This window comes from Lepisosteus oculatus, chromosome 25, assembly GCF_040954835.1.
Source record: "Lepisosteus oculatus isolate fLepOcu1 chromosome 25, fLepOcu1.hap2, whole genome shotgun sequence".
Taxonomy (NCBI): domain Eukaryota; kingdom Metazoa; phylum Chordata; class Actinopteri; order Semionotiformes; family Lepisosteidae; genus Lepisosteus; species Lepisosteus oculatus.
The window spans coordinates 7,602,726-7,628,950 of NC_090720.1; the positions used below are offsets into that span (position 1 = coordinate 7,602,726).

Sequence of the window (26,225 nt, forward strand, 5' to 3'; positions counted from 1 at the left end):
TGCTTTTATACATTTTTTCACCTTATTACTCATCTTATTTAAGATATACAGGTTTGTCTGTAAAACGTTATTGCAATATGCATAGTAGATAAATACTGTATGTGAGTCATTTTAAGACATCTTGATGAAGTCTAAGCCAAATGATATAAATCTACACAGTGATATTTATAAACAAGAAAGTAAATATAATTTGTTTTGTAATGTGAGGATACTTCTGCATAAGCACTTTCACTCATTGTCCCAAAATATTACCATTATCTTTATAAACAAATACCACTAACTACTACATAGGGTTTTGGAACTATTGCTTTGGGGGCATTATATTACAGTACCTAAGCAACTAATGTTTGCAACTACTGTTGCTTCACACTACATCAAAATCCAATCATAGCATATCTAACTTGTAGATTTAATATTTCTATACACAGTACCTGTATTTGTGGAAGTGCACAGTACACGCTATATACCTTATCTGCATCTGTTGACTCAATGCTTGGATTTCAGAGCACAAACCTCATATATTAAAAATCTAATTTACTTTAACGTTTGTTTTTTTTTTAGAAAGGATTGTTTTAATTACAGACTCCTGGCATTAAACTGGAGAGCGCATCGACGGCTTTTTTTTCCCAGAGGTGAATATAGAAATTTTGAATGGTTTGAAATGCGCAGCACGAATGCAGCTGCCTGGGAAGATAGGAGCTGTTCAATTACACAGCGCATGCAAGTGTTCATCGATGCATCTGGATTGTTTCATTGAAAACTACAACTGCCTTGTTTTTTTAAACAGATACCCCACCCCGTCAACTGTAGACTATTTAACACCTTTTTCAAATTTAACAGCATTTTGATGCTAAGCCCTATACGCAGTTGAAAGGCAGTGCCGTAACAAGAAGAAATGGTTGAACAGATGATTAGGGTTTTCAGTGTGGAGGTTTGAGAAATGTATCCACACTTTTAATTATTCCAAGTGTAAAATAAACACTCTTAATCACTTTTGCATTCACCAAGGTAAATAATGTGACAAGACGTGTTAGATGTTTAACAGCCCTGTTTTTAACATTTCACTGTTAACGCCTAAAGACTAAAATTATACTGTGATTCTGCTTTTATACGAGTTTAAAATTAATAGAGGGCTCAAAAGTCAGAAATGTGTGACAGCTTGATCAAATGTCAGTGTCTCCCAAGTTTCGGTTCCGTTGGCTATTGTAATTATAAATTATAAATATTATACATTTTGTTATTATAAATAATAACAAAAATAACATCTGATTCTTACTAATATATAGGCATCACGTTGGTCTATTGCTCTATAACCAGCTGTGCCATACAGTAGGGTAAAGTGATATGGAAAAATAAGTACTCTATATAAATAACAAGCAGAACGGAATTTTTCATTATTAATACGAAAAACACGGTATCTATTAATATGCGTGCTTTGGTTTTACAGTATTTTAACAGATATTTCTATTTCGTAATATCGAGTGGTCGGAAAAGTTCTGTAATAAATGCAGGGACAGATGTATTTAATTTTGGATTCTTCCTCTATCAGCTGCACCTGTGTTTATAGCTAAAATGCAGAATTACTGGTCTATCTTGTGATTTTCGAGCTACCAAATTGATATTTGATCTAAGTAGATTAATTTTATGAATATAAAATATACTCTCCTGAAATCTTTCGAGAGAGCAGCAAATTATATAACGAGATTAGAAGACTGTAGGCCTGTAATTCATTATTTAACAATTTAATGGAGAGAATAAGCCTTTCTACACTGTAACAAGATTTAGTTATACGCAATACATCCCAGAAACAATTTAATAAAATATATACATTAGACAAAAGCAAGGTCGTGGCATATCGAAGCCTATTTATAAGTGCGTGATTCCCTGTGGATTTCCTCAAATATTAACTTTCCCAGCAAGTGAAAGAAACTGTATATAGCGTGTGTATGGTTAGTTTTACAGATGTTCTGTTTTAGTTTAAGTGCTGGCTGACGTCTAGAAAATTCACACGTAATATGCTTATTTATATAACCGATATAAATAAAACGTCAAGTGTTTATAAAAGACACGAGAAAGACGTGTAAATAGTTACCCATATATGATATAATAGCATTTTAATGTCATTTGCTAACAAAGAACCTAAGGGAAAATATCTGAAAAGGGTTAATGATTACATGTACAGTAGGAAATCCAGGTGATTTATATTCAGGCTAGCACGAAGCCAGTGCAAACATTTTTTAGAGCTGTGCCAATTTACATTTTAGGAGACATCCACTGCACTGTGCCATTAACACCGGACATAAATCCCGTGTTTTCCAGCGTTTAAAAATGTTGCACGCAACGCAACCATATTAAAGAAGTCATACCGGACGTTACAAAATCCCAAAACTAAGACAACTAAGAGAACGTTAAATAATTAAAACTGCACCTCATACTGCAGAAGTAATGTGCTATTCTACAGCTCATCGTGAAGCGCAATCTCTACCTGAGCGCAATACAGAACACACACAGCATCACATGGAAACACCTATGTGATAACTACATGGTAGACACAAGCAATTCTGGGATCGAGATATGCATCTCAGCTACAAGTGACCTAACGTCGAATATCAAATGAGAAAATAACACATTTGAACCTGGGTGTGAGCTGATTATTGTATTACTAATTGTGCGAAATTAAACAATTAGATAAGTAAATAATTACCCAAGAATCTGGTGTACAAATCCACTTAGTGTTATTTAATTCCTCGTTTTTTTGTTATTCGCGGAGAAAAAGAAATGTATTTCTTACCAACAATAGCAATAAAGGAAAAAAAAATCCATTAACAAATTTGGATATAATGCTATGGCGTTGTAAAATAAAACCCCAAAAATGTTTGACAGGAGTTTTTAAGTTGCCTTATTTCTTTCCATAGTCCCCAAGACTTGCTCTACTCTCAGCAAGTATCTTGCACTGATGAGTTTAAAAAATCAGTTCTTTATCTCCGTGATTGACAGCTGGGAAACGATAACGCGTCCTACAAGGGTGGGGACAGGCTTAGAGTTGATACGAAAGCGCCCTGAAACCCTCCAAATGTTTTTACGCGTTAACGCGAACTTGATTTAACACAGGCGTGTGGTGCGTTCTGCAAATAGCGGGCTCACATTTCACATTTAGGTGTAAAATAACAGATTTTGCGAGCGAGACGATTCCCCCTGTGTCTGCCTTCTTTTGGTTTCACCCAAACTTGGCTTAGATTTTTGCTCTCTTTTCATGGGATCTGGTTCATTCTGTTGGTAGCCAAGGTTTGCGCGTCTCTTGGTTTCTACTGTCAATGGCTTTCCGGACCTATTTTTATTGAATGCCTGGACTTTTTATATTTTTACACTGAGAAACCCCTCGCAGTAATGGATATCTTATTGGTTTTGTGGATAGTACCCACAGTATGGGCTGTAGAAGGTAAGACCATTTCTTTCCTTTGCCATATATTTTCAGCACGCTGTGGCCAAGGTACAGTATGTGTCTGTAATTAGCGCACGCTAGCAAAACGATGCGGTTCCCTTATCTTCCTGTACAAGGTGTCGTGGCATCAGTCATCACATGAAGATGTTCAGTGTGAGGAGGGTGTTGCGCGAGTACTATGCCTACCTCCCCCATGCACACATTATTACACACGGGTTTTATTTGCAAACTGCAACACTGTCCAGCCAGCTGTTTTGTTGAGCGCATCAGCGCAGGTCCAGACACAATTCTTGTCAAACATAAACTACACCAGTACTACGGTCGTTAAGATGACTTTACCACAGATGGGGAAAAATAAAACCCGACTTCTTCGACAAATAGACGGTAAATTACCGGTTGCTTCAATTAAAACATCTGAACACAAATAAAAAAGACATTTAACCGCAATGATATGCGTTTTCCACGGGATCTCTAGAATATTACACGAAACAATCAAGAAATTACTAGACAATAGATATTGGCAGAGGAAAAAATAAATAAAGTGGCAGCTGTGTACCAAGTAAAAGAGTTTTTCAATTCGACTGACGATTTTACATTTATATTGCTTATCTGAACATCTCTACTCTTAACACTGCAACTGGCGTGATGTGAGTCAGCCGGCTTGTCCTGAGTGGTAGTGCAGCGTTTTTGTTTGCACTATATAACACAAATAGTGTTTTAAGTGCCTTCATTTACTTTATGGCTTTCTGTATAAATAAAATGAGAAGAAATATTAGCAAATTCTAGCTGGAGTGACGGAGTTTTGATCTATCATGTTAATTTTTGGAATGGTGTATTGTATCTATGCCTGCTTCGGCACCGTATTAATGAATCTGTGTCAGAGCATCCCTCTACTTAATACAAAACACATTCTCTACTCATCTCCTGCGCAGGCCTTCTCCTGGATCCCCATTTATATACAAAGTACGATGTTTGGACTCCTCGCAGGAGCACTGGAGAAGGAATTTGGAATGTGTGAATGTTTTTCATGCGTGTTTACATCTGTGAAATTTCAAGTATAACAATTTATTATCCTGGTGTAGAAAATACCCTCTCCTCAATAAAACAATAAACACTGCAATAAACACAAAGGAAAACTTGTAGCTAGCAAACAGCTCTCATTGTTTTAAAAAGGTAGACATTCAAGCTGCGACGCATTTTATTTTATGTTTTTATTTATGTTCTCTTCTGATTTAACTTGGACAGTGTATACTGTAGAAGTCAGCTTCCATCATTGTGATGTACTTATTTGAATGTTTGCTTAACGGAATTAAACAGTGCTAGTGGGTACAATCATTGTGGCATAGGGAGTGTGCAAAGGTGATTAAAAAGCAAAATAGATTTCAAATGATTACATATATATATATGCTGATGTTTAAACAGGGATAATGATGACCACAAGCTGGTCACTATACTTTTTAATCTTGATGGAATTGTTCTATAATAAGTTATTTTTGCTATTGGGTATTGCGTTAACTCTGAGAAGGTTAACTAAATCTTCATTACTTAACAGTTTAATAAAATCACCACACCTTGTCTTACTCGGCATGCTTTAAGGCCTACCCATTGGAGAGTTCTGGCTCAAACTCTCTTATCCAAACATATTTACGCCCTGCTTTGTCTTAAGGACGTGCTTTGCCAGTCTTGGTGTGGACGGGGCAAATGGCGCAGAATTTTAGACCTCAAGTGCGCATTTATCAGTAGACCTGTATTTTTCTCCTTTATTTCTTTTCTTCTTTTTTACCTCCTCTGAAAACAGAAGGGTCTCGGGGAGTAGAAATACGAAGTGTGTTCCCTTTCTTGTGAGCTACACTGTGTTTGGCATGAACAGTTAGATTAGTGACAAAACATTTTTTTTAATGGAGCTCAGTGTACTGTTGCTTGTGGATGAAAATCTTTTAATGGTCTTCACAACTGTTGCTGGAAAATGCAGATAATGATCTCATCTTTATATAACATATTTCTGTCTACCCTGAAGCAAAAGTTCCCAACAACATACAATTAACTAGCTGAGTAATTAAAATAGTATATTGTCATCAATACATGAAATCCCCAATATTCTATACTTGAATTATTACTAAAAGTAACATTGTAAATTAATATAGAATGCACTGTACTCTTTGTATAGTTGTACTCATACTGTATGTACACATTTACAGTATATCCAGTTATTTTCTCTATTATGACTTATAGGAAAAATATAGTAAAATATCAGTGAGAGACTTAATTTCTTTGGCACTGATCTTGTCATAATGAAAAGAAAAAATGTATTACTTTGAATAGCCTTGTACATCTGACAAGACCTCCGTATTTTAGGTAATATTGTGGAAAAAAAACATTTTCTGCAAAGAGAAGATTGTTTTACTTCAGTCTCACCTCTGATCTTTCTTTCTTTCTCAATCTACATTGCACCTAATAAATTCAGCAAAAACACTAGAAATATCTGACAGAGGAGCTGAGTTTCATCAGACTTGAACTGCAAAGTGTCAGTGGAAAATGACCATACATGTGCTTTCAGTAAAATGTTTTGTACATCCCTTAAAGATAGGGACGTCAAAGAGCAGTAGATAACTTATAAGGCCATTCTTTCTCGGGACTGTTTGATCCTTTGATCCTCAAATATTTCTGATCACTAGTTGAATGAGGTGCTCTGGCGGATCTTTCTCCAGACAGATAAAAAAGGACACCCGTGACTGTGTAAGAGGCATGTTGGTGGGCTGCATAGCAAGGCTCTGTGCTAGAAATCTGCTTTAACAGCCCCAAGCACAGCTTCTGCAATGTATGGTAAAGGCTTAATTTCTCAATGCTTGTCGGACACGTCAGACATGCTGGGATGGTGTGGTAGCTTTGTGTCGCAGACATTAGCGCCATGCTCCCTCTGCCTGTAAATTCTTTCTCCAAGCAGAATAAGAAAAGTAGACCAGAAACATGAAACTCTTTTAAAATTTCCCTGTACAGAATTCCTGGAAAAGCAAGGAGTGTGCATGAGGATTTTTATCTCTTTGCTATTTTAGGCTGCAAATGTGGACAGACAATGCATTTTATTCATAAGGCTGGAAAAGTTAAGGAGCAGTGCTGATTTGTGTGGAATACGAAGAAGGTCTCTGGTCTTGACTGTTAAAATTCGGAGGTCCTTGCTGTTAACTGAGAGATCTGTAGTATAGGGGCTCTGCAATATATCTGCAGCAGCACTGCTGGAAAGGAGATAAAAGCAGAAATTAGTGATCCTTATCTTTCTTCTTTCACTCTTCCACAGTTGATGCGTTTGAGTAAGATTTAAAATGTTATGCCTTTGATAACTACGAAAGTCATGGTTGTAAACCTTTAAAGGGGTTAAGTGTTGGGGAAAGTATTCAGAGATGAGAGTGGAATAATTTGTTAAATCCATGGCTTTTTGTTTGTGTAACTAATTGCATACGATAACCTCTTACATTTTTTTCCATTTAAGAAGTGCATTCATTTTTTTCTGGGCTGTTTGTTCTTGAAACAAAATGTTTATTTGTATCTATTCATTTTGTAGTTTCAGTTACTTGCTTTGTTTTAAGAAAACCTCCTGTCGATGGATGAACATGTTTGTGCATATTTTTGCAGCCAGAATTCAGATTAAATTTGTTTGAATTCTGGCCACATGCTTCCTGGGCTCGGAGGACAGAAGGGTGGTTTATTCTGAGGATAACTCTGCTTTTTCTTTATCAAGAGGGCACATCATTTTATCAAACTAGAACATGATACTGCTTCTGTTAGCGATTTTTAAAGAGAAAGCAAATGGAAATGGATGTTATTTTATCCATTTCTTTTGAAAGCCACATGGTAGTAATTGGGATATGGGTTCCACATTTACATTCACTCAACAAAAGGTTGCTGGCAGAGCAATAAAATGGAGACTGCTGAAAAAAATATAATTATCCTCTAGAATAAACAGAATGTATTTCAGTTTCTGCAATGTAGGCAATTGCATTACAGTGGAATCTCACTATCTTTTCTTGAGGCTGTTGCTGTTCAACAGTGACCATCTCCAGTCGAGATAGATTTCTCTGCTATGTGGTGCCACCAAAGGAGATCAAAGCACATATAGTGAGGGCACTTCTCGCCAGGGTTAATGTGCGATATTTTGTCGGACAACATTCGTTAGCTGGCTTGATGAATTTGACAGTGGTAGGCGGGCGTTCCTCCCCTCCCCCTCCATATCACCCTAGAGTTTCGTCCAATACATTTCTAGGAGCTGGGTACGTATGAAAACTCGAGAGTTGAAACAGAGGTCACTGTAACCTAAAAAAACAACCCGGCGAGGGGAAAGAGACAGCGATGGGATGGAACGCTAAGCCGATTGGCGCTGACGTCACCATAGCCCAGAAAGCTGTGTTTGTTTCTCAAGGCGAGAAACTACATTTACTCGACCACTTTACAGTGTTCTGCTTCCCTACCAAGAAAAAAAAATGGGGAAAATTCAAAAGCTAAGCTGTATTTGTGTCCGTCAGTTCGTAATTTTTCAATTTCCTGTGTTTGTGTACACTTCGGAGAATTGCCATTATTCTCGCCGTAAATTTGATCCAATTTTAGATTAAATGGATCAGCGATCCAGTAGAAAGGAGATTCAGCTCCTTATCTATACTGAGAATATTGTTCGTCTGTCTTATATATGCACAGCCATATTGGTCCTGTACATCTTCAGTAACGTTATGTCATGCCTTAATTTTTAGGTGTCTCTTAAGCAAATTGTGATTTTTATTGGATTCCATGTAATGCAGAAAAAATAAATGCACATCAAGTGGTTTATTCCTGCTTTATTTTGTATGAATAGTAGCTTTTCCAATAGTGAATTTTTTATCCTCTCATTTTATTCTTCACAGATAGTGGAAGGATATTAAGAAACCCAAAATGGTCATCAGATGTGATGACCTTGTTAGTGAAACATGAAATTGGTTCAAAATGCCTTTCTATTCTACAACAGTAACAAAGGGTGATTTCTCAGTTCTGTTTCCAGAACTTATTCCGTTGTCATTTCTTAGTTCGGACTTCAGTGCTGATGACTGGATGAGAGTGAATACTCTGTTCGGCGATCCAGTTTTTAACATCCCACCAAAAAAGTAGACACAAACCCCTTGTTGGTCAGACCCTGTGATGTAGCAATGAACCGAAGGTTTGCTACATTCCGTTTGGCAAATTAAGAACATACTGTGAAATTTATTACTCCGTAAAATAGAAAGAGCATGCGATCGGTTTTCTTAGCAATTGAAAAGAACAAGATTTTATCCTAAAACGGGATATAATTCCTTTAGCGGTCTGGCTTATTTTCAATTACATTTCTATTACCAGTACAACAGCAGATTTTTTAGAAATCAGTTTTATTCATTTTTCATTTTTTTGGATTTTATACATTTGTCTATAAATGTGTACGCTTGAATATACAGTTTTAATTATTAAAATTGTGAACATTGTAGAAATACCAGAATGGATTAAAAATGAACACTTTTATTTAATTTCTTCACAAAGGATTTATGCAGTAAAATAAATGGACATTTTTATTTTGTATTAAAAAGTATGGGATATTGTCATTTTAGTGTAAAAATAGCAATTTTCCTTTTCTTTCATAATGTGAGATTTGTTAATACACCTAAAATGTAAAATAGAGTAAAAATAAAATCGTAGTAGAAAATATAGTGATCTTTATCAAGTATTGGGTTTGACTATTAATGATTTTTATTAATAATTCATTTTTTCCATTTATAATTTCAATCATGTTGTACAGAATTAATTCACAAATTCTAATTAATATAAATAATACCAAAAATTGTTCAGATTTTTTTCTTTGAGGCAATACTTGTGGAATTGTATATTTCCCCTCCTATATCCTTTATGGTGTTTTATAGTTTGTGAAGGTAAATGTTTAATGCTACAAAAATTCACATTTAGGAATTTTTAATTTCAGGAGCTTAAACCATGGAGCAAGTGAAAAAATGATATATATAATATGCTGGATAATATTTTTTGCAAATGTAAGATTTATAGTGGATGTAAAGCAGTGTAAACAGTATTTTGTTTGTCTCCAGATTTCCGTCTGCATAGCGATGATCATTATACTCAGCACAGTACTTGAAAACACTGTATGTTTAAAGTAATAAAAGAATTTGATCATCATTTCTCATTTGACTACTGAAAAAGTAATTTTGTGAGATTTTGCCTTGAAGAATTATGGAGATGTGTATATACATAATGCTTTTATTTAACATCAGGATTGGCTGAAGTGCAGAAATATTATTTGAAATGAATGAATCCAAGCATTTGTGAAGGAGCTTAGACCAATCATTCTTATATCCCCCTTCACTGCTAAATACTAATAAATTACTGTGCTGGTTTAGCTGCAGTCCCTGGCGACGCAAAACTCGTTTGACCTAATTAATGAAATCTCAAAGCACGGTGAGAGACCTTTCATTGTCTCAGAGGGAGTTTTTTTTTAAGCCATAGGTAGTTCATTTGGAAACAATAGTAAAAAAATATAAGTTTGAAGAGAAAAGACCAAGTATAATCTCGTGTATTTAATTTAGGTGTGTATTTACGAGTGCATTTTATTTTCATAAAATGTTTTTTTTTCAATTTTAAAAATCGTCTTGGAAATATAATTCAAGCTAATCTAAAGTAGAATATTAGTAGCAGCAGTTTTACTAGTCTTACTGTAATATAGGGTGTTAAATACTGATGATAGGTATGCAAAAGAATAATTGTGCAGCCAAACTGCATGTGCATAACCTAAAATTAAAATTATTATTAATAGGTTACGTGTGTGTTTAACAATCCAGTTTTTGTTGTATTTGTATAACATAATCTAAAGCACTGTTTTTGGTTATTCCTCCAAACTGGAAGTGTTTCAGTTTTGGGTCAGTGTAAAAGTAGACCTGAGTGACTGCTGAATGCTATATGCAGTAGGAAGGGCAAAAATGCATAACTTCTTATTTTTTTCATTTAAAAGGAAGCATCAGTCTAGCAGAATTTAACATATATTATTAATTGCAGCACTTTCTAATTTCTAAGCATCTTAAGCATCAAGATAGTTCAGCTTTAGAACGTAGCATGGATTGTTGATTTAAGTAGTGTAGATTATTGATTTAATTGAATATGCTGCCAAGGCTACATGGATGGTATTTCTCTGTCTGTCCTTCACCTCCGTTGTTACATTTTGTGCGAAGATACCCTTAAAAATGGCTTTATGCTTGTTCATAAAATAGCTATTTGCTTTGTCTTCTTCCTGAGTGACTTGTACTAATCTGCAGTAAATAGGTCAAAATAGGACATCATGCATTGAAAAAAAACTCCTTGTCTCCCATTTCTTCTGCTTTTTTTGCTGTTGTCCACTGCATCCTTTTAAAATTGTTCTCCAGGAATTCAAACCCATGGGGATGGTACATTTCATTTACAATCCTCTTGATGTCTTTTGGTTGTGTGTGTGTAGAGATGGGGGTGGAGAGTTGTCATTTAATGCTGTCCTTAGAGAATTTCTTTCCCCGACAGCCTTCACCACATACAAAACACTACACTTATTGAGCTTTCTCCTGCTTTTTGAGCTATTGACAGGTGAAAGTCTGGCTGGGCTTGAATACCAGAAGAGGACTCGTTCTCAAATTCTTTGTTCAGACCACATACTTTTTGTTGTTTGTATCTTTTTGACTGGCTGTTTCCTATTTAAAATGTTGTCTGGAGTGAATATGTCTTATTTCTGCCTGATTTTATTCATCATACTTAAGTAACAGCACCAAATTTTTATTTACTGGAATTCTCACACTTTTCTCTAGATTTAAAAATAATGAAGGACCCAATGACAAAAGTCCTTATTGAAATAAGGTGCCCTGTTTCCTGTGTTCAACTGTTTTTCTTTGCAGTTTTCCACGTAGATGTGTACTGACTGAACTATTGCCATTTTAAACCAGATGGTGCAGGTGATTTAGTTATGTGATGGTGCTGCCAGCGGTGTTGAGTTATATGTTTATTAAAGAAAAGTAATGTTCTGTCACTATCTGCACATACTCTTTCACATGATGACTAACCGTTTTCATATGAAAAGAGCACAGTGATGACTACTACACTGCAGTTATGTCTTCACTTAGGGAAAATTAGAAGAAGAGTTGGCTATGAAAGTAAGGGATTCACTAATTCTAAACCACAGAACATTTTTCTAATGTTGATCAGTATGCAGTTCTAGGTTTATGGTGCTGATTTTCTTCAGCTCGCCCTGCTTTAAACATTACATTGGCTTGATTACCAGTGTCTTTGTTTAAAATGAAGCCTATTTCCAGATGTACGCTTCAGACGAACACAAAAAACTGACCTCCTTTTATGGCTTTTGTAATTGTTTATTCAGTATGTATAAGGGAAGTCTTTATTTCACTTTACTATCGGTAAAACAAACGTATTGAATCTTACGCGTAGAAAAGCGTATAGAAATGTACAGAAAATTGCTCAAAATAGAGCAGGATTATATATGTGCAGTGTGTGGCACCTGTGAAAATATAAAGGTGTATTATTTTTTCTCTTCTTTCACAGTTTATAGAATGGAAGCAGATGCAGAATGAAGAGCTCTGCACGCTAACAGCCAGTGTTGCTTTAGGAAGGAATCCATTCTCATTCAAGTTCTAATCCTTAGTGCCCAGCTCCTTATCATTAAAAGTTGCATGCGAAATTTCAATTAGTGCCGGTACCAGTTGTTTTTCGGGATGACGGGAGTCACATTTCAGTCCAGACGGCCGCTTACCTTGAAGATGCGTTTCAATCAGGGTGGCGAGGGGGGCTGAAGGCTGTCAGGGAACAGCAGAGAGATGCCAGTCTCACAAAGACCTGGCTTCTTAGCGTGGCATGACATCATTGTTCCAGGATCTTGAGCCAGCTTCTTTTGTTACTGGACCCTGCTGACGGATTAGGCTGCTCTTGCATGGCGGATCACGACATCGGTGTATAAGAAATGGCAATGCCCTGCCTGCTCTTCTTTGGCAAAGGGGTGAAACAAAAATGCCATCGAGGCTCCATTAAGACTGCTGCTGAAAAGATTTGCAGGTCTAAGTGCTGTACCTTATTGCCAGCAATGGAAAGATCATTACTGAGAAAACCCATGGAGCCCTGTGACTATTTGCAGAGTCTGATTTTGCACGGGTAGGTTTCATTGTATGTAGACAGTAGGTCGAGTCAAAGTATGTGTGTAGCCAAGGCACAACAATTGAACTGTACTCGGGTCAAAACCTGAAAGGTCAAAACTGCATTCATATTCAAAAGGTAAGGGTAAAATACAGCAATATAAAAATAAGATGTAATAAAATAAAATCACTATTATATATTTTGTATTGCAGAAAATAATATCCCTTTTCAGAAAGCTCTGTCTGAGAGGTAAGGGTAGTGGCAGCCCAGAGCTACTGGTGTTCTCTAGGGGTACAAGGCAGATCTCCATCCTGGACGGGATGCCAGTCTGTCAGAGGTGCACACAGAATCACATAGGGACAGTTTGGGGGATCGGTTAACCCAAGTGACATGTCTTTGAAAGGTGGGAGGTCACCTGGTGGAGACCCACATGAATGCAGTGAGGACATACTGTACAGACTCCTCACCGAAGGCACTCTATTTTGGAAATGAACCCAATGACGCTAGAGGTGCACTAACTACCATGATCTGTGCAAAATTAATATTATAAAAATACTTGAAGGGATTACCTGTATGTTCTCTCTGAAGCTGCTCTTGGCATTGGGTTTCAGTGACGGTTTTTGAATAGCTCTGAATGAATTTTTTGGGGACCTGTGTTTAAGGTACTTAAAATGATGAGAAAGCTGCTGCTTATTCTGCTAACATGCAGAAGCCGGGAGGATCGTTTCTTTTGTCTTCGACTCTGCATCCAGCAGGGGGTGGTAAAGCACGTGCGTTAAGGAGCATCCGCCACTTCTACAACGGGAAAACAGGACTGGAGTTTGCATCGATGGGAAGTAATGCGGACGAGCTTATGGTAGTCGGATTTAAAGAAACAAAAAGTAACATCACTTGACCATATTCCACCAATCGGTGTCAGTGGGTTTTGTCCTTTTCTTTGCAACAGTATGAAAGTCCATTTTTACTGCACGGCGGAAATCTGTGATCGGTTATGTTTATGCTTCTTTAATAGGATGTTTGAAACTTTAAATTGTTTTAAGCTATAAAGGAGTAATCCCACATCAGCCATCTTCAATGTTAGAACTCTGCACTATCTGTTAGGAATCCACATAGGATTTTGTCCTTATCACTTCTTGAAAGATGTATTTATTACTACATGTAGCGATGTGGAAAGCTATAATTATGCAACTGTAGAATAGGAAATCTTGTTTGTTATAACTGCATTCATTTTGGGATTTAGAGGGCTCATCCTATATGGGATGCAGACTAATTCTCTTATACTAATTAATAAGAAGGATGTTGAGGGCTACAGTATATTGAGGGTTATAGCTGCTTTTGGTATGAGAACTTAAAATATCAAATCCCTAAATTGTCTCAATGAAAGTGTTACAGAATGGCATAGATTAAAGGAAACATCTAGGTTTCATATGTTATTTTCCCCATGAGGTATAAGTGCCTACAGAATAGGAAACTGGCATTGTAACCTTTACATACAACTCAAGCAATTACTATAAATAATATTTAATGCTGAACCAAATTGGCCCTTGATAGAATGTGCTGCTTTAGTGACACATTCATGTCAATGCAAAGTGTCAATTCATGTGTGGTGGTGGAGGGTTCTGAAGGTTAGGCAAACCTTTCTTCTCAAAGCATTATAGGTTTTGAAATTACTTTAATATTTTCATTTAAGATAGTTGCTTTTTTAAAGGTAACATTGACATAAAGATACAGTTTTTTGGAGCGAATTTTGTTTTTACAAATGCAGGACCAAAAAATATCTTATTGTATTTATAGATTATTACTCTCTCAAGTTCATTCAACTTTCCATGCAGCATAAATTGTGCTATTTAGTACAGCAGTTTTCTTGCACAGCTTAGTGTCTTTAGCATTGAATTTGCAGCCTATCATGCACTGTGTATGCAGGTAATTTGAATTATTCTAGGAATTTAAAGCAGTAATATTTTTTTATCTATAAGTGCTTGTAAGCCTCCATTCCTTTATTCTTATCTGGCACTGCTTAATCAGCGCAATTGTTAATTTCAGGATTAGAAGTAAAGTTCAATTTGCTTTCTTCTCACATTACTAAGTACAGTATTAGCACTGTTGCATCAGATAGGCCTGTTTCAAGTGTCACCCCAGTAGGGCTATGAAGGCTTTGTACATGAAAGATCTGTATGCAGAGATTCACTTTTTAAAAAACATTCTTCTTTGTGGACCTAGAGAGAGATGAAGTTGTGCACAGCCAAGCCATTTCTGGCTTTATCAAAATGCATGTAGTTCCAGTTGAACAAGGAAAGATGTGTACAGCATAAACATGTTGACTCTGCACTCCCTGCATTCAATTAACAGGGCTCTGAAGTAAAACATCGGTGTTCATGTTCTGTTCATACACAGTACATGTTATGCTTTGTAAATAGTGCACACTGCCTGTCCTTCCATTATACAGTATATGCATGAATCTTGTTTGCAGCACAGTGGGTGCATTTGCATACAGCAGTTGAAACATAATACACATGCAAATCGGCTTAATTCATTTTTTTCTTTTAAATCGGGGAGCCTTCTCACGCGATGTTATGCCAGTCTTCTTCACAGAAGGCTCATAATATTTTTAAAAGCAGGACTGAAGAGATCATCAGATTTAGTGTGCTTCAAATAATTTAATAAAATGTGAGGGAAACAAACTTTAAAAAACTTGGTTTGATATCAGCCCAGAACTGTAAACTAACGTAACGTAACATTGCCAGGCCTAAATGTAAGGTGTGTCATTATCCTGAGACAAGTGGACAAGTTGACAACTGAACTTAATGGTTGTTACAGTACTTCACCATCAGAATTTAGAGCAGCATGTGCTCCTTTAAATCAGGGTTCAGCAACAATTTTGGGCAGAGTACTAAAAAACCTAAAATGTCTACTTTAATATGCCAGGCCAAGAGAAATTTAGTATGTTGAGGAAGTAGTACTTGGCTGATCACACTTCATAGTATTAAGGTTAATAAGTGGAAATATTGCAGCCGTTGGTTTATGGTAGGCACCACGTCTCGAAAAAATAGCAAAAATAGGAAATGTAACGACCAAATAAAACTTTATGTGGGCTGTTGCAAACATAAAGAATGCACAGATGTACGGACCGAATTCAACATGCTCTTCAACATGAATATTCACAACCGTGAAGCCTCATGAACAAAAAAAGCACATTAGCTATCTAGCCTTATCATCATCATCTGTAATAACCATAACCTCATAAAATGAAATGCAACATTTGTAGAGCAGAGTACCTAATTACAAGAACAATGGCTGAATCGTCTTAGTAACTTGCACATTTTGCTGTTCATAATTAAGTATGAACAGGCCTCTTAACCACAGAAATAAGTAGTGTGGTCCTAATTGTAATATTTCCTGGAGTTCATTTTCAAGTAGCTTGAGGTGATTAAATGATGTTGTACTCAACAGATGATCAGACCTCTTTTTATTGCTTGAGAAACACGCTTTCAGCAGTGGATTAGATATTTAATTTCCTACTGAAGCTAAGTTTATTCTTGTAGGTATTGTGTTACTGCGTGGAATTTTATTTCTTTATTAATGACAGCTATGAAATACACGTGAGAACACAGTGTGGAAAGGGCTGGCTGGAATGTGTCCGTGTGCCCCATGAGGTGGGTGTTGCTGACCCATGCTTTAAAGCAGTGTGAGGTGCAACTAACAGTGTATTCAACAGCATGGAGAGCCCAAAGTTCATTTTCAGAGAAATGTAACTGAATCTCCTTTTTACACATTCCTTACTTACCAGGGTGTGAGCCCTGTTAAGACTTCGACTTGGAAGTTATTGAACTCCTGGTGCGACTGTGGTAATTAATCTCTCTGTGAAGCTTGGGCTGGGCACAAGCAGATTTATTAAAAATAATACTATTAACGACAAGCAGACTGCATTTTATTTTTTGGGCTCGTTTCCTTAAGTTGCGTTTTTTTTTTCCTAGAGTGAGAATTCCAAGTTGGAATGCCCAGTTCCAAAACATGTAGCATCGTCCCCTGGGGATAACCATCTTAAAGAACGCTACAGTTAAAGTGTAGTTAAATTGCAATCAGTTGCACATGAAGAAAGGGAGGTCACAGAACAGTGAAGAAATGAGATTCTCCTTCTCGTGCTGAGACTACGTTTATAGGCTCTGCCTTATTGTTTTCCTTTGGAGAACAGCTCTAGAGCTTTAGCAGGTTGTTCCCAGGGGGGGTCTCTGTAGAGCAGCTCGAAGAGCTTTTATTGTACTACAGTCAGTAAATCAGCTCCAGCTGGTAAAATAAACCTTGTCCAGTCTTTTGGTCTAGAGTGGCCATTCTGAAAAAGCAGATTCTCAAAGATTAAGCAGAGAAAATGCAGCTGCAGTAGAAAAATTGGCTTTAGCATGGTTTGTTTTTCCTTTTCATTTTATTTCAGGCAATTTTTTCAGGCGGTGTGCGTTAACAGCAGCACTGATTGTGTGCACGTTTTAATGAGTCTTAGCACGGTGCAAAATTTGACCCTATGCGCTGTAATTCTGTGGAAACAAAAGTTACCTTTCCCACAAATCGGATGTGTTCCAAAGCAAAGACACTTCGACATCTGTCTTGATTAGTTATTAAACATTAGAGCGATGCGTATGAATAACAACAAAATATTTTCCTATAGGTTAATAAATACTCAAAAATCTGATCTTGACATTATTTAAAACATCTCTTTGAGGATTACTTTAGGAGAAAAAAATGTGCAAAATTAGCTTTGAGCCGAAAAGGGCATATCCTTTTATGATTTGGATAGTGTAGAATTTCAGAAAAAGAAGTATTGTATAACACAGGAGCTGTGGGAGGTTGATGATTGAGGATCTGGATGTTATATAAATTTTTTGTGTTCTTTTCTAAGGATATGATGAAGGTGGGGGGTCATTTTGGTTCTGGCTTTTGTTTTTATTGAAATGGCTAAATGATAGCAATGTTGTTCTACCTTGGGGCTGTAATTGTTTCAATCTGCAGTCTAAAAGAAAAGTAGGTTTGGAACAGAGCGCTTACTCAGAAACCTGTGAGGAGTTAAGGCTAATGCCTTTGTACATATATCTCTATCTATACCAATCTTTCTTGCTAGAGCTTATGTAATATGTTACAGTAGAAATATTTATGTAGCACCTTATTCATCCAGTACCCTTACTCCGCTACAGTAGACATACACCAAAATAAGTGGAGTTTGTGTTTTTGGGGAAAAAAATAGCTTTGCTGTATTATGGAATTTCTGTACTGTAAAATGTAATTCAATCTGCATGATTGTGTACCATATCAAGGTGAAGTTGTGTGTGACAACATGTAAAGATAATATTTTAGCTGTCTGTAATATTGTATATAATGTATATAAAGAAGACAGTCATGCTTCCTCTTGCATAAATAACCTTTCTTAGAAGCTATGCTCTTTCCACGTACCAGCTTAAATATGCGTTCCTAGTGGAAGATTTAAATAAAAACAAAATTCCATTAACCTTAAGCGCATATGCTTTATTTAAATAGTCACCTGATAAAGGCAAAACAGGGAAATCAAAGCACTGATGTTATCTCAGTTATTGATGAAAATATACTTATTAATTGGATTGTGGATGGTAATGTGGATTTCAAAGGATTTGTCTGAAAGTGTGACTTTACAATTAAATACTTAATATTGTAATCAAATAATATCAATACATATTAACAGTAATGTGTTCAACTAGTATTCATGTCAAAATCTCTTTAATGTCTGAACACCTACGGAGACCTATTTGTCTATTCCTGATCAGATAACTACAGACTGAAAATTGTTGATTAAAGTTTTATCCTGTGATCACAATGAGATGTGAACTGAAGAATATTTAAATTGCTAAATTACTATAATTGTGTTTGAAAGACATTACAATGGTTACTATCTGTCACAGGGCGCACACAGACAAAAGCTTGCACACACTCACTCCAGGGCCAATTTTACAGAATCCAATTAACCTAGCAGTATGTCTTTGGACTGTGGGAGGGAACTGGAGCGCCTGGAGGAAACCCATGTGAACACTGAGAAAATATGTAAACTCCACACAGATTGCACTCCAGGAATTGAACCCAGGGCTCAAGCTCTACGAGACAGTGTTACTAAACACTGCGCATGATACGTTGTTTTACAGTTTCTGGAGCAAGGCTTTCTGAAGGCTTCAGTTTTTGATTCAAAATTTGAGGGTGCCATGTACGCTCACATTTTGAGTGGCAAACGTGCAGCTAATTTGCCATCCGGGCTAAGTTTCAGCTTTTATTTAGCTTCAGGGATCTGATCACATGAAAACCCATGAGGGTGATACTATATGGTGCAGGAGCCTTTATTTTAGAGATCATGCAGGTCTTTGCAAGAACAGATTCCACAACCACCTCCCCAGAATGCTATCATTCAGACACCCAGCTGCCCACTACCACCATGAGACCCTTCATATATTCAAACCTTCTGCTAATTTACCCCATGTGAGACTGTTGAATTAACTACTGCCAATAGTTTAATTAACTCATTATCACCAAACGTTTTTAATTGCAAATTCTAAATGCTTTTAATGGCCTCTAGTGGCAGGTCGGCTGTTGTTACAGTCCCCTCAAAGACCGACCTGCCACAGAGTGATTCTGCTTAAATGGTTAGACTGGGATGCATTTTATCGTGTTACGTCACATTAACTCCACATGACGGTTTTTTTTTCTGCTGGTCCAAGATTATGAAATATTTTTGTAGAGGTGCCAGAAGTTTTTTAAGCTGTCTTTTACCATCTATTCTGACTTACTTTCTAACACTAAAGGCAGGAGTGCTGCAGTTTGCTGTGTGTCTCTTTAGGCCAGAAAGACTTAACAATCAAAATAACCGCACAAGCTCAAAATGGAGAATCATCAAGTCAGTGCATCTGTACATGGTTCAGATAATGACAACTAGTGGGATCCATGTCATTTCTTAACGTCTTAAAAAATAAAACCAGCCACTGGATCTGAAGAGACAAGGTTGCTTCTTAATTTGCATCAGAAAAGAGATATTCCACCTGGGAAAGAGTTACACGCATGATGTGTGTGAGATCTCAGTAACGCAAGTTTTGCCCCTTGTATTGTAGCTGTGATGTCTATATTCTTCAGTGACATGTTCCTGAGCACAGGTATACCTGAGTGATTTCAGCCCTGTCAGTACTACCATGGCTTGGTGTTTTTGAGTAATTACACTGATCCAGTTTTCTTGCTGATGTAATGCCTTCAATACTGTGGCTTACAGCAGTAATTAGGTTATGTATGGAGCAGCAAGAGGGATACCCTTTTCCTTTTTGGATACATACAGTAACAAATGGGCTCAACCAATTTTCAATTGACAAGTATGCTGTCATGGATATCGGTAACTTTGTGGTATCATCAAAATCAGGCACAGAGTGGAAACTAACTTTCAGAGTGATTACTACATTTGTTACAGAATGTACTGTAGGTATGTTATGGAATAAAAACATCTTTTTAGCATCCACTGAATATTCTACAATGCATGCATTGAAAATTTTCCAGTTCCTTGCCCTAAGACAAATTGCGGGCTCAGGTGGAATTAGAGAAATCATATTTCCATCAGTGAAAATGTTGCAGTTTAAGCTTCTTTGGAAGAATAACTACTGTAGCGTTCCATGCACACTTCTTTTGACATGTGTCAAAGTAAACCCAATATGTACATAATGATGAATTTGCCCTGTTGGAAATTACCATGGCAAACAATCTGAGAGCCAGTAGTGTTTTGCATTTCTTATTGTCTTGTGACTGACATAGTGATACTTTTTTAAATAATAATTTGTTCAGATCAGTGTTTCACCCCACCTTACAATAATGCACATATTTAAGGTAAAGCCAAAACCAAAGTTTTTGTGTTGTCTGACTTCCTTGTTGGTTTTTGGTATGCCATGTACCATGAACGTATTCTATTGTAAGCAAGAAAACATCGACAGGTGCACAGAGGGACTTTTTGTGTTTGTGATTAGTTTAATCCTTTTAGCTAGCTTTAGATGCATACTGTAGATATTTCTTCTAAAACGCCTGATGTATTTGCCCCGTTTTGTGTGTTTTAATTTGAAGTTAGCTTTATGAGATCTCCCTCAAGAAATTGGAAGTCTTCGATCAACACTGTGTGAAAACTGCAGTGTGTTGCAAATCATAAAAACATGTAAGTCTTAATTGCAGCTTAGTAAGAGAGCTTAGAATTTGTATGAAAATTGTTTTTTGTGGTTGTGACGAAGGTTAGTTATGCATCATTATTATTGCCAGTTAGTGAAGATTTGCTATCATTGATACTCCTAGAATCCAGCCTGTAGTATAAATTAATTTCTTTTATACATATATTATAGATGTATCTTCCTGTTTCTAGTCTTCCATAGTTGCATATTCAGCCTTTGTTTCACCCTCAGCAGGACAGTGATATAAGAGGGGTGTTTTTTTCACACATCATCCATAATCACTTTCACATCATCTGTAATTTGTGTCTAATAGCTGTGCCAGATCATTAGCACCTCTTGAAATCACACCATTAAACAATTGGGGAAGCTCTCAAAGCTCCCTTCTTCTAAAACATCTGGAAACCGTTTGTTCTAAAATAAGAAAACTGTGGCAGGTGATGGTGCGTGATTTCAGAATAATTTTTATTTTTCCAGTTTTTGTACAGTATGTGCATAGGCATGGTCATTAACTTATTTGTAGTGTAAGATTTTGAGAAATGCTTGCTTGAGATACCTTCTGAAGACAGTTCTACCTCTCTAGTTTTTGAGGAAATTATGCTACGATAACAGAGTTGACACAATGGTTACAATACATTGCCAGCTTTCTATTCTTGAACACAGTCCTCAGGATTACATGACAACAATTGTATAATCCTATAGGTCACAGTTTCCCTAACTTTTAGTTTATTTCTTCTGTTTTGCCATAGTTGGTATGTTTTGAGTATTACTTAATTTTTAATGTAGTCTGTTCTGTATGCTGTGATAATCCACCCCATGTTGCATACAATGGATATGAATGTATAATTCTTTCTTTATAAAAGTGTATATAATACTTTCTTCAGTTGTCACAAAATAGTTTTGAAATAATGTGTGCATCAACCCTATCATTATATCACATCAAAAGACTATGATTATCAGACTTACAGCCATATATACAGTATGCAGAAACTGAACCTGTTTGATCCTAGATAAAAAGTTTTCCTTTTTCCATGCTTTTAAATGACATTGAAATTTGAACAAAAGGAGATATGATGAGACTCGTTTTCATTTAGAATCACTGCAAACTGTTGCGACTGTTTTTCTCTTGAAACAGCCATCGAAAGATGTCTTGGTTTTCTAAGGCCAGACCTTGCTCAGACATCCAAGTTGTTGAGACGATACAAGACTAGAGATATTCTGCTTGAAAACGAGTCTCTTCTGAAACAGTGGGAGATACAGGCATTCAGACAATGTTAAAGAGCAATTATGATCCCACGTGTACGCAAGACAGTGTGCACACCTCAAATACAGTGTCTGGGGCTAGTGTATTGGCTGCTCTGTCAGCTTGTCTTACAGACACATGCAGTCTTGCATACCAATTTATCCTGGCTGCTTGGAGCCTTTAGGATGCAGAAGATCCTTTAAAAAAATAATGCTGTTGTCCGTTCCTTGATTCCAGCAATGTGGTCGGCGCCATAGTAAAGCAATGGCATCCATTTTTGTCATTGTTGATCTTCTTTTGTCGCTTTGTCTAGGTTCATTTTCTCTTACAAGAAGATTTTTATTCAGTCCCAGATTTGTGGTTTTCCATTTCAAACTTCTCAGCTGTGTTGTGACTGCTTATTGTGATAATCTGAAAAATTCATCCCCCGTCCTTCAGTCATGAGAATTCAGACTGTGTGTTCAATTTCGTTTCCTCCATGGGGTCCTTAGTCTCATCCAGTAGGTGAGTGCTTCACTGTTCACCACTCTTAAAGAGCCTGGTTGAAGTATAATGGTTGATGCTTAAATAGAACAGCTTCCTCAGAGCTCTTGAGTTCAACAAAAATCTGGAAATTAGCTGCTTGGCTGTCAAGAAAAAAGCCAATAAAACTGTATTGTTTAATTAACGGAAGTTCTAAATAGCCTTGAGAGAGGGGGAACTATTCCAGCCTGAGAAACGCAAATTTAATCAAAACCACAATCATAAATAATAAGCATGATGCTGAAGATATTTGTTTGCACATAATTGCATTACTTTACTGCATGGGGAATTACCAGATAATGAACTGCTCTGGGCTCTGACTCTTTGCTTTCAGAATAATCTTCACCAATTCCCTCAGAGACGGGCATGGCTGCAAAAATGGAACATAAGCCTTCAGATAAAGAAGGGTTAACAATTTCCACAGCTGAAATATGCTGTGATCAGGGTTCTGACAGGACATATTCAACAAAGATCTCAGAGAAATGAGAAGGTCCATTGTAAAAAAAAAAAATCCTCACACTAATGTGGCTCCCCAGAGATTCTGGAGGGGGGAGGGGGTTAAAAGGTAAGAAATACCTGTGGAATTTAGCATTCTTTTGACCACCTGTGAATGTGGCATGTAGGCAAGGTAGAGTAGGAGGGCTGAACTAGGAGGTTAGGAGATTAAAACAAAATCCAAAGGGCAGAGGTCACACATCAGAAGAAAACACATGCACGCTTTTATTCCTGAGTAAATCGGCTGTAGTCCATTTACTCCAGGCTGCCCAGGGGCACACAAGCTTATTTTCTGCTCTGAATTATACCTCTTAAGCTTAAGGATTTTTCAAATCACTATTGGGTAGAGGGGTGTAGTAGCAGAAGATAAGTCCGTTTTGGTGTGGTGATTGAGATAGCACAGCTGATCTTTTTTTTGAGGTGGTGTTTTTGGACACAAAATGTAACCAGCTGTTTGGCATTGGACAGGAGTGTATAAACCCTCATAGTGGTGTTTGTATGTGATGTGAGGGGGCGGGATACGGCCACCTCTCCTGATGGTGTTTGTGTGACAAATATCACCACCAATTAATTTCAGCGCTCTGAAGTCTTCATGATTCATGGGGTTTGTTTTTGCCACCAGCTGACTGGGAAAAAAATGGAAACCCTTTAAATTGACCAATTGTAATCAGGTTTCGCAAAGTGTACTCATCTGTTCTTTTTGGAAACGGCACAGCCCACAGATCCATGGAACCCAGAGGTTCTGTGTTTTGGCAGTTAATTGTCATTAAAATCAGGTTCTTTGCTTTGTTTTTGGTGTAGTGAATCGCATAGGAGAGCAGGGTGTGTTTGACTAAGAAAACCTGAGACGTCTATGGACGGGCGTATTCCATGTGCATGTTGAGGGATAACTATTCCCCAGGCAGAAATGAAAGGTGGCAGCCAGTGTGCTCTCCACTGCCAGTGGCAAACAGCAGCATTCCTCAAAGTCTTGGCGTGAAAGGCTTCATACTGCTATCCTTCCTGTCAGGGACGCTCTCTGTTGTTGATATTGACCTGAAATCGGCTTCCTCCTTCCATTTTTGTTTTCCTTGGGTGGGCAAGATTTCTTGATGGAGGCCCTTTTACAGTTCAGTCAGAAGGTTAGATACTATAAATATTGCGAATGTCTGATTGCCCTTTAATCCTCCGTTGGTATTAATTCTTTCTAAGCGCATCTGTTTATAGTTATTTTTATTAATTCCTAACAGAAGTAGAATTCTAAATTGATTCTTCGATTATATAAATATAAGTGAAAATTACAAGCTGATCCGTTCTTGTGAACTTCTGCTTTTTTAATACATTCACCTCTCCTCTTGTCTTGCTTAGTCTTTGGCTACTGTCGTAACTGTAGTTTTGTTAAAGTAGCTAAGGTAGTAAACTAGAGCATAATTCAACATTCTTGTGCGTTTAGTCATGGAGCTCTTTGTTTTTTTTTAACACGCCTTCCTCACACTGAAACACCAATAAAAGCGATGAAAGCAGTCAGAGAACATGAGAAGGAATTTCTCGATTTCCCCCAGCGTGCAGAATGATATTTCTCATCGGCATTACTGTAGGTCACTGTTTTTCAAGTCATTCTCATTCATCCCAGCTGTGGAAACATATTGTTGGTCTTTTCAATGTGATGGAGAACTGGCTTCAGTAGTCCTGGGGTCACAGTGTACCACAGGTTTCCAATCTAAGTACAGGGAATGCTCACAGGAAGAGTGGACTTCTCTTTCAGGAAAGCGCTTTTTTATGAGTGCATTCTTTAAATTTGCAGTGCAATGTTAAACTGCTGTGCTATTTAAAAAGAACTGTAATTGTGGTGTCAAATCAGGCTTTAAATCTTGCTTTACTCTGAAAAATATGGTCACAGCCCAGCAACTGCAATAAAGGAAGCTGTGTTGTGCTGGTATCTCTTCAAATTTCTTTGGAATTTGGTGTAGAATACTTTTTAATATATCTCATTCATATGATTCTGCTTGTCCTGAGGGCTCAGGAAATGAGTGAAACATGGAATAAAGAACAAACAGCTCCAATAATGCTTTAAATGGTGTGATGTTAGCATTGCTACTTCACAGATCCCGGGCACCAGCTTTTGATTCCTGTCTGGAATGGCTTCTGTGTGGAGTTTGCAGGCTTTTGCCAACGGCCAAGTGTAATTTCACCATGTTCTTCAGTTTCCTTCGTTATTCCTCAAATGTGCTGTTTTAGTAAAATCGCATCTCTACATTTTTCCTGCATGTGTATGTATGCATTCCCTGTGAAAGACTGGTATTGCATCCATTCTAGAGTATATCCTGCTTTTGACTAGGCTCTGTCTTCCTTCGACTCTGTACTTGATTAAGTGGTTACTGGAAATGGATGTATGTTGAATATATGGTTGTTTTTGTGTCTTGGCTTTTCAGAATAAGTTAGGAGTTAGGAAATCCAGAGAATACATTTGGGTCCGGAAGCAAATAAAAAAGCCATAAGTTGGATGCCTTAGCAGAAATCCAATACATATGGTAGAATCAATGTAAAATGACTATATCAGACGGTATATGTGTGGGTCATTTCCTTTTTGAAATATGAAGGTCATTTCATACAATATCTGTATCACAATGTACACTACTCGCAGCTCTGAGCTGTAAGTGTATGTTGTGCGTTTACCACTAAACAATACAATTAAAGACAAATCCTGCCATCATGCCTGATTAAACATACAATACATGTTAATAAATGCAGAACGGCTTATGGTTTTGTTAGGTGAAGTGATGCAAACAATTAATATGTAGAGAACTCGGTTTCTCAAGAATGGTTAATCACTTCTGATTTCCTTCCCAAAGCATTTAGAAAAAATGGGCTCTGGAAAAAGATTGTAAGGACTGTGCTTAATTTGCTTACTTAGAAAATCTACAGTATTTTGTCAGCATTTGAGCCAACTAGATTCTAATGCAGATGAAAAGCTTTGCCCCTGGGACTGGATTTCTGTAGGCTATAGCAGGAAATATCGACAGTTGTAGCAGAAAATGGCCTACTTCACAACCATTTTCTTTTCTAGTAGCGAGACTCTGCGTCCCTTAATGGAGAGTTAGAAAATTGTACATATCGGTGTAAGCTGGGAGAGGGTTCCATTTTAACTTCTCTAACTATTCCACAATATCAGACTGAGTTACGTTTTCAA

At 37.1% G+C, this 26,225-nt stretch overlaps 1 protein-coding gene across 4 annotated transcripts in view; it reads left to right on the forward strand.

Annotated features, from left to right (window-relative positions):
• The first annotated feature begins 3,146 nt into the window (after nucleotides 1–3,146).
• ephb2b (eph receptor B2b) overlaps nucleotides 3,147–26,225 on the forward strand; it is a 192,194-nt gene continuing 169,115 nt past the window's right edge. For all 4 annotated transcript variants that reach the window (XM_069183719.1, XM_015337251.2, XM_006641931.3 and 1 more), the window contains exon 1: nucleotides 3,147–3,439. In XM_069183719.1, the coding sequence (XP_069039820.1) occupies nucleotides 3,388–3,439 (52 nt within the window). In that variant the 5' untranslated portion in view covers nucleotides 3,147–3,387. The remainder of the gene's footprint in view (nucleotides 3,440–26,225) is intronic.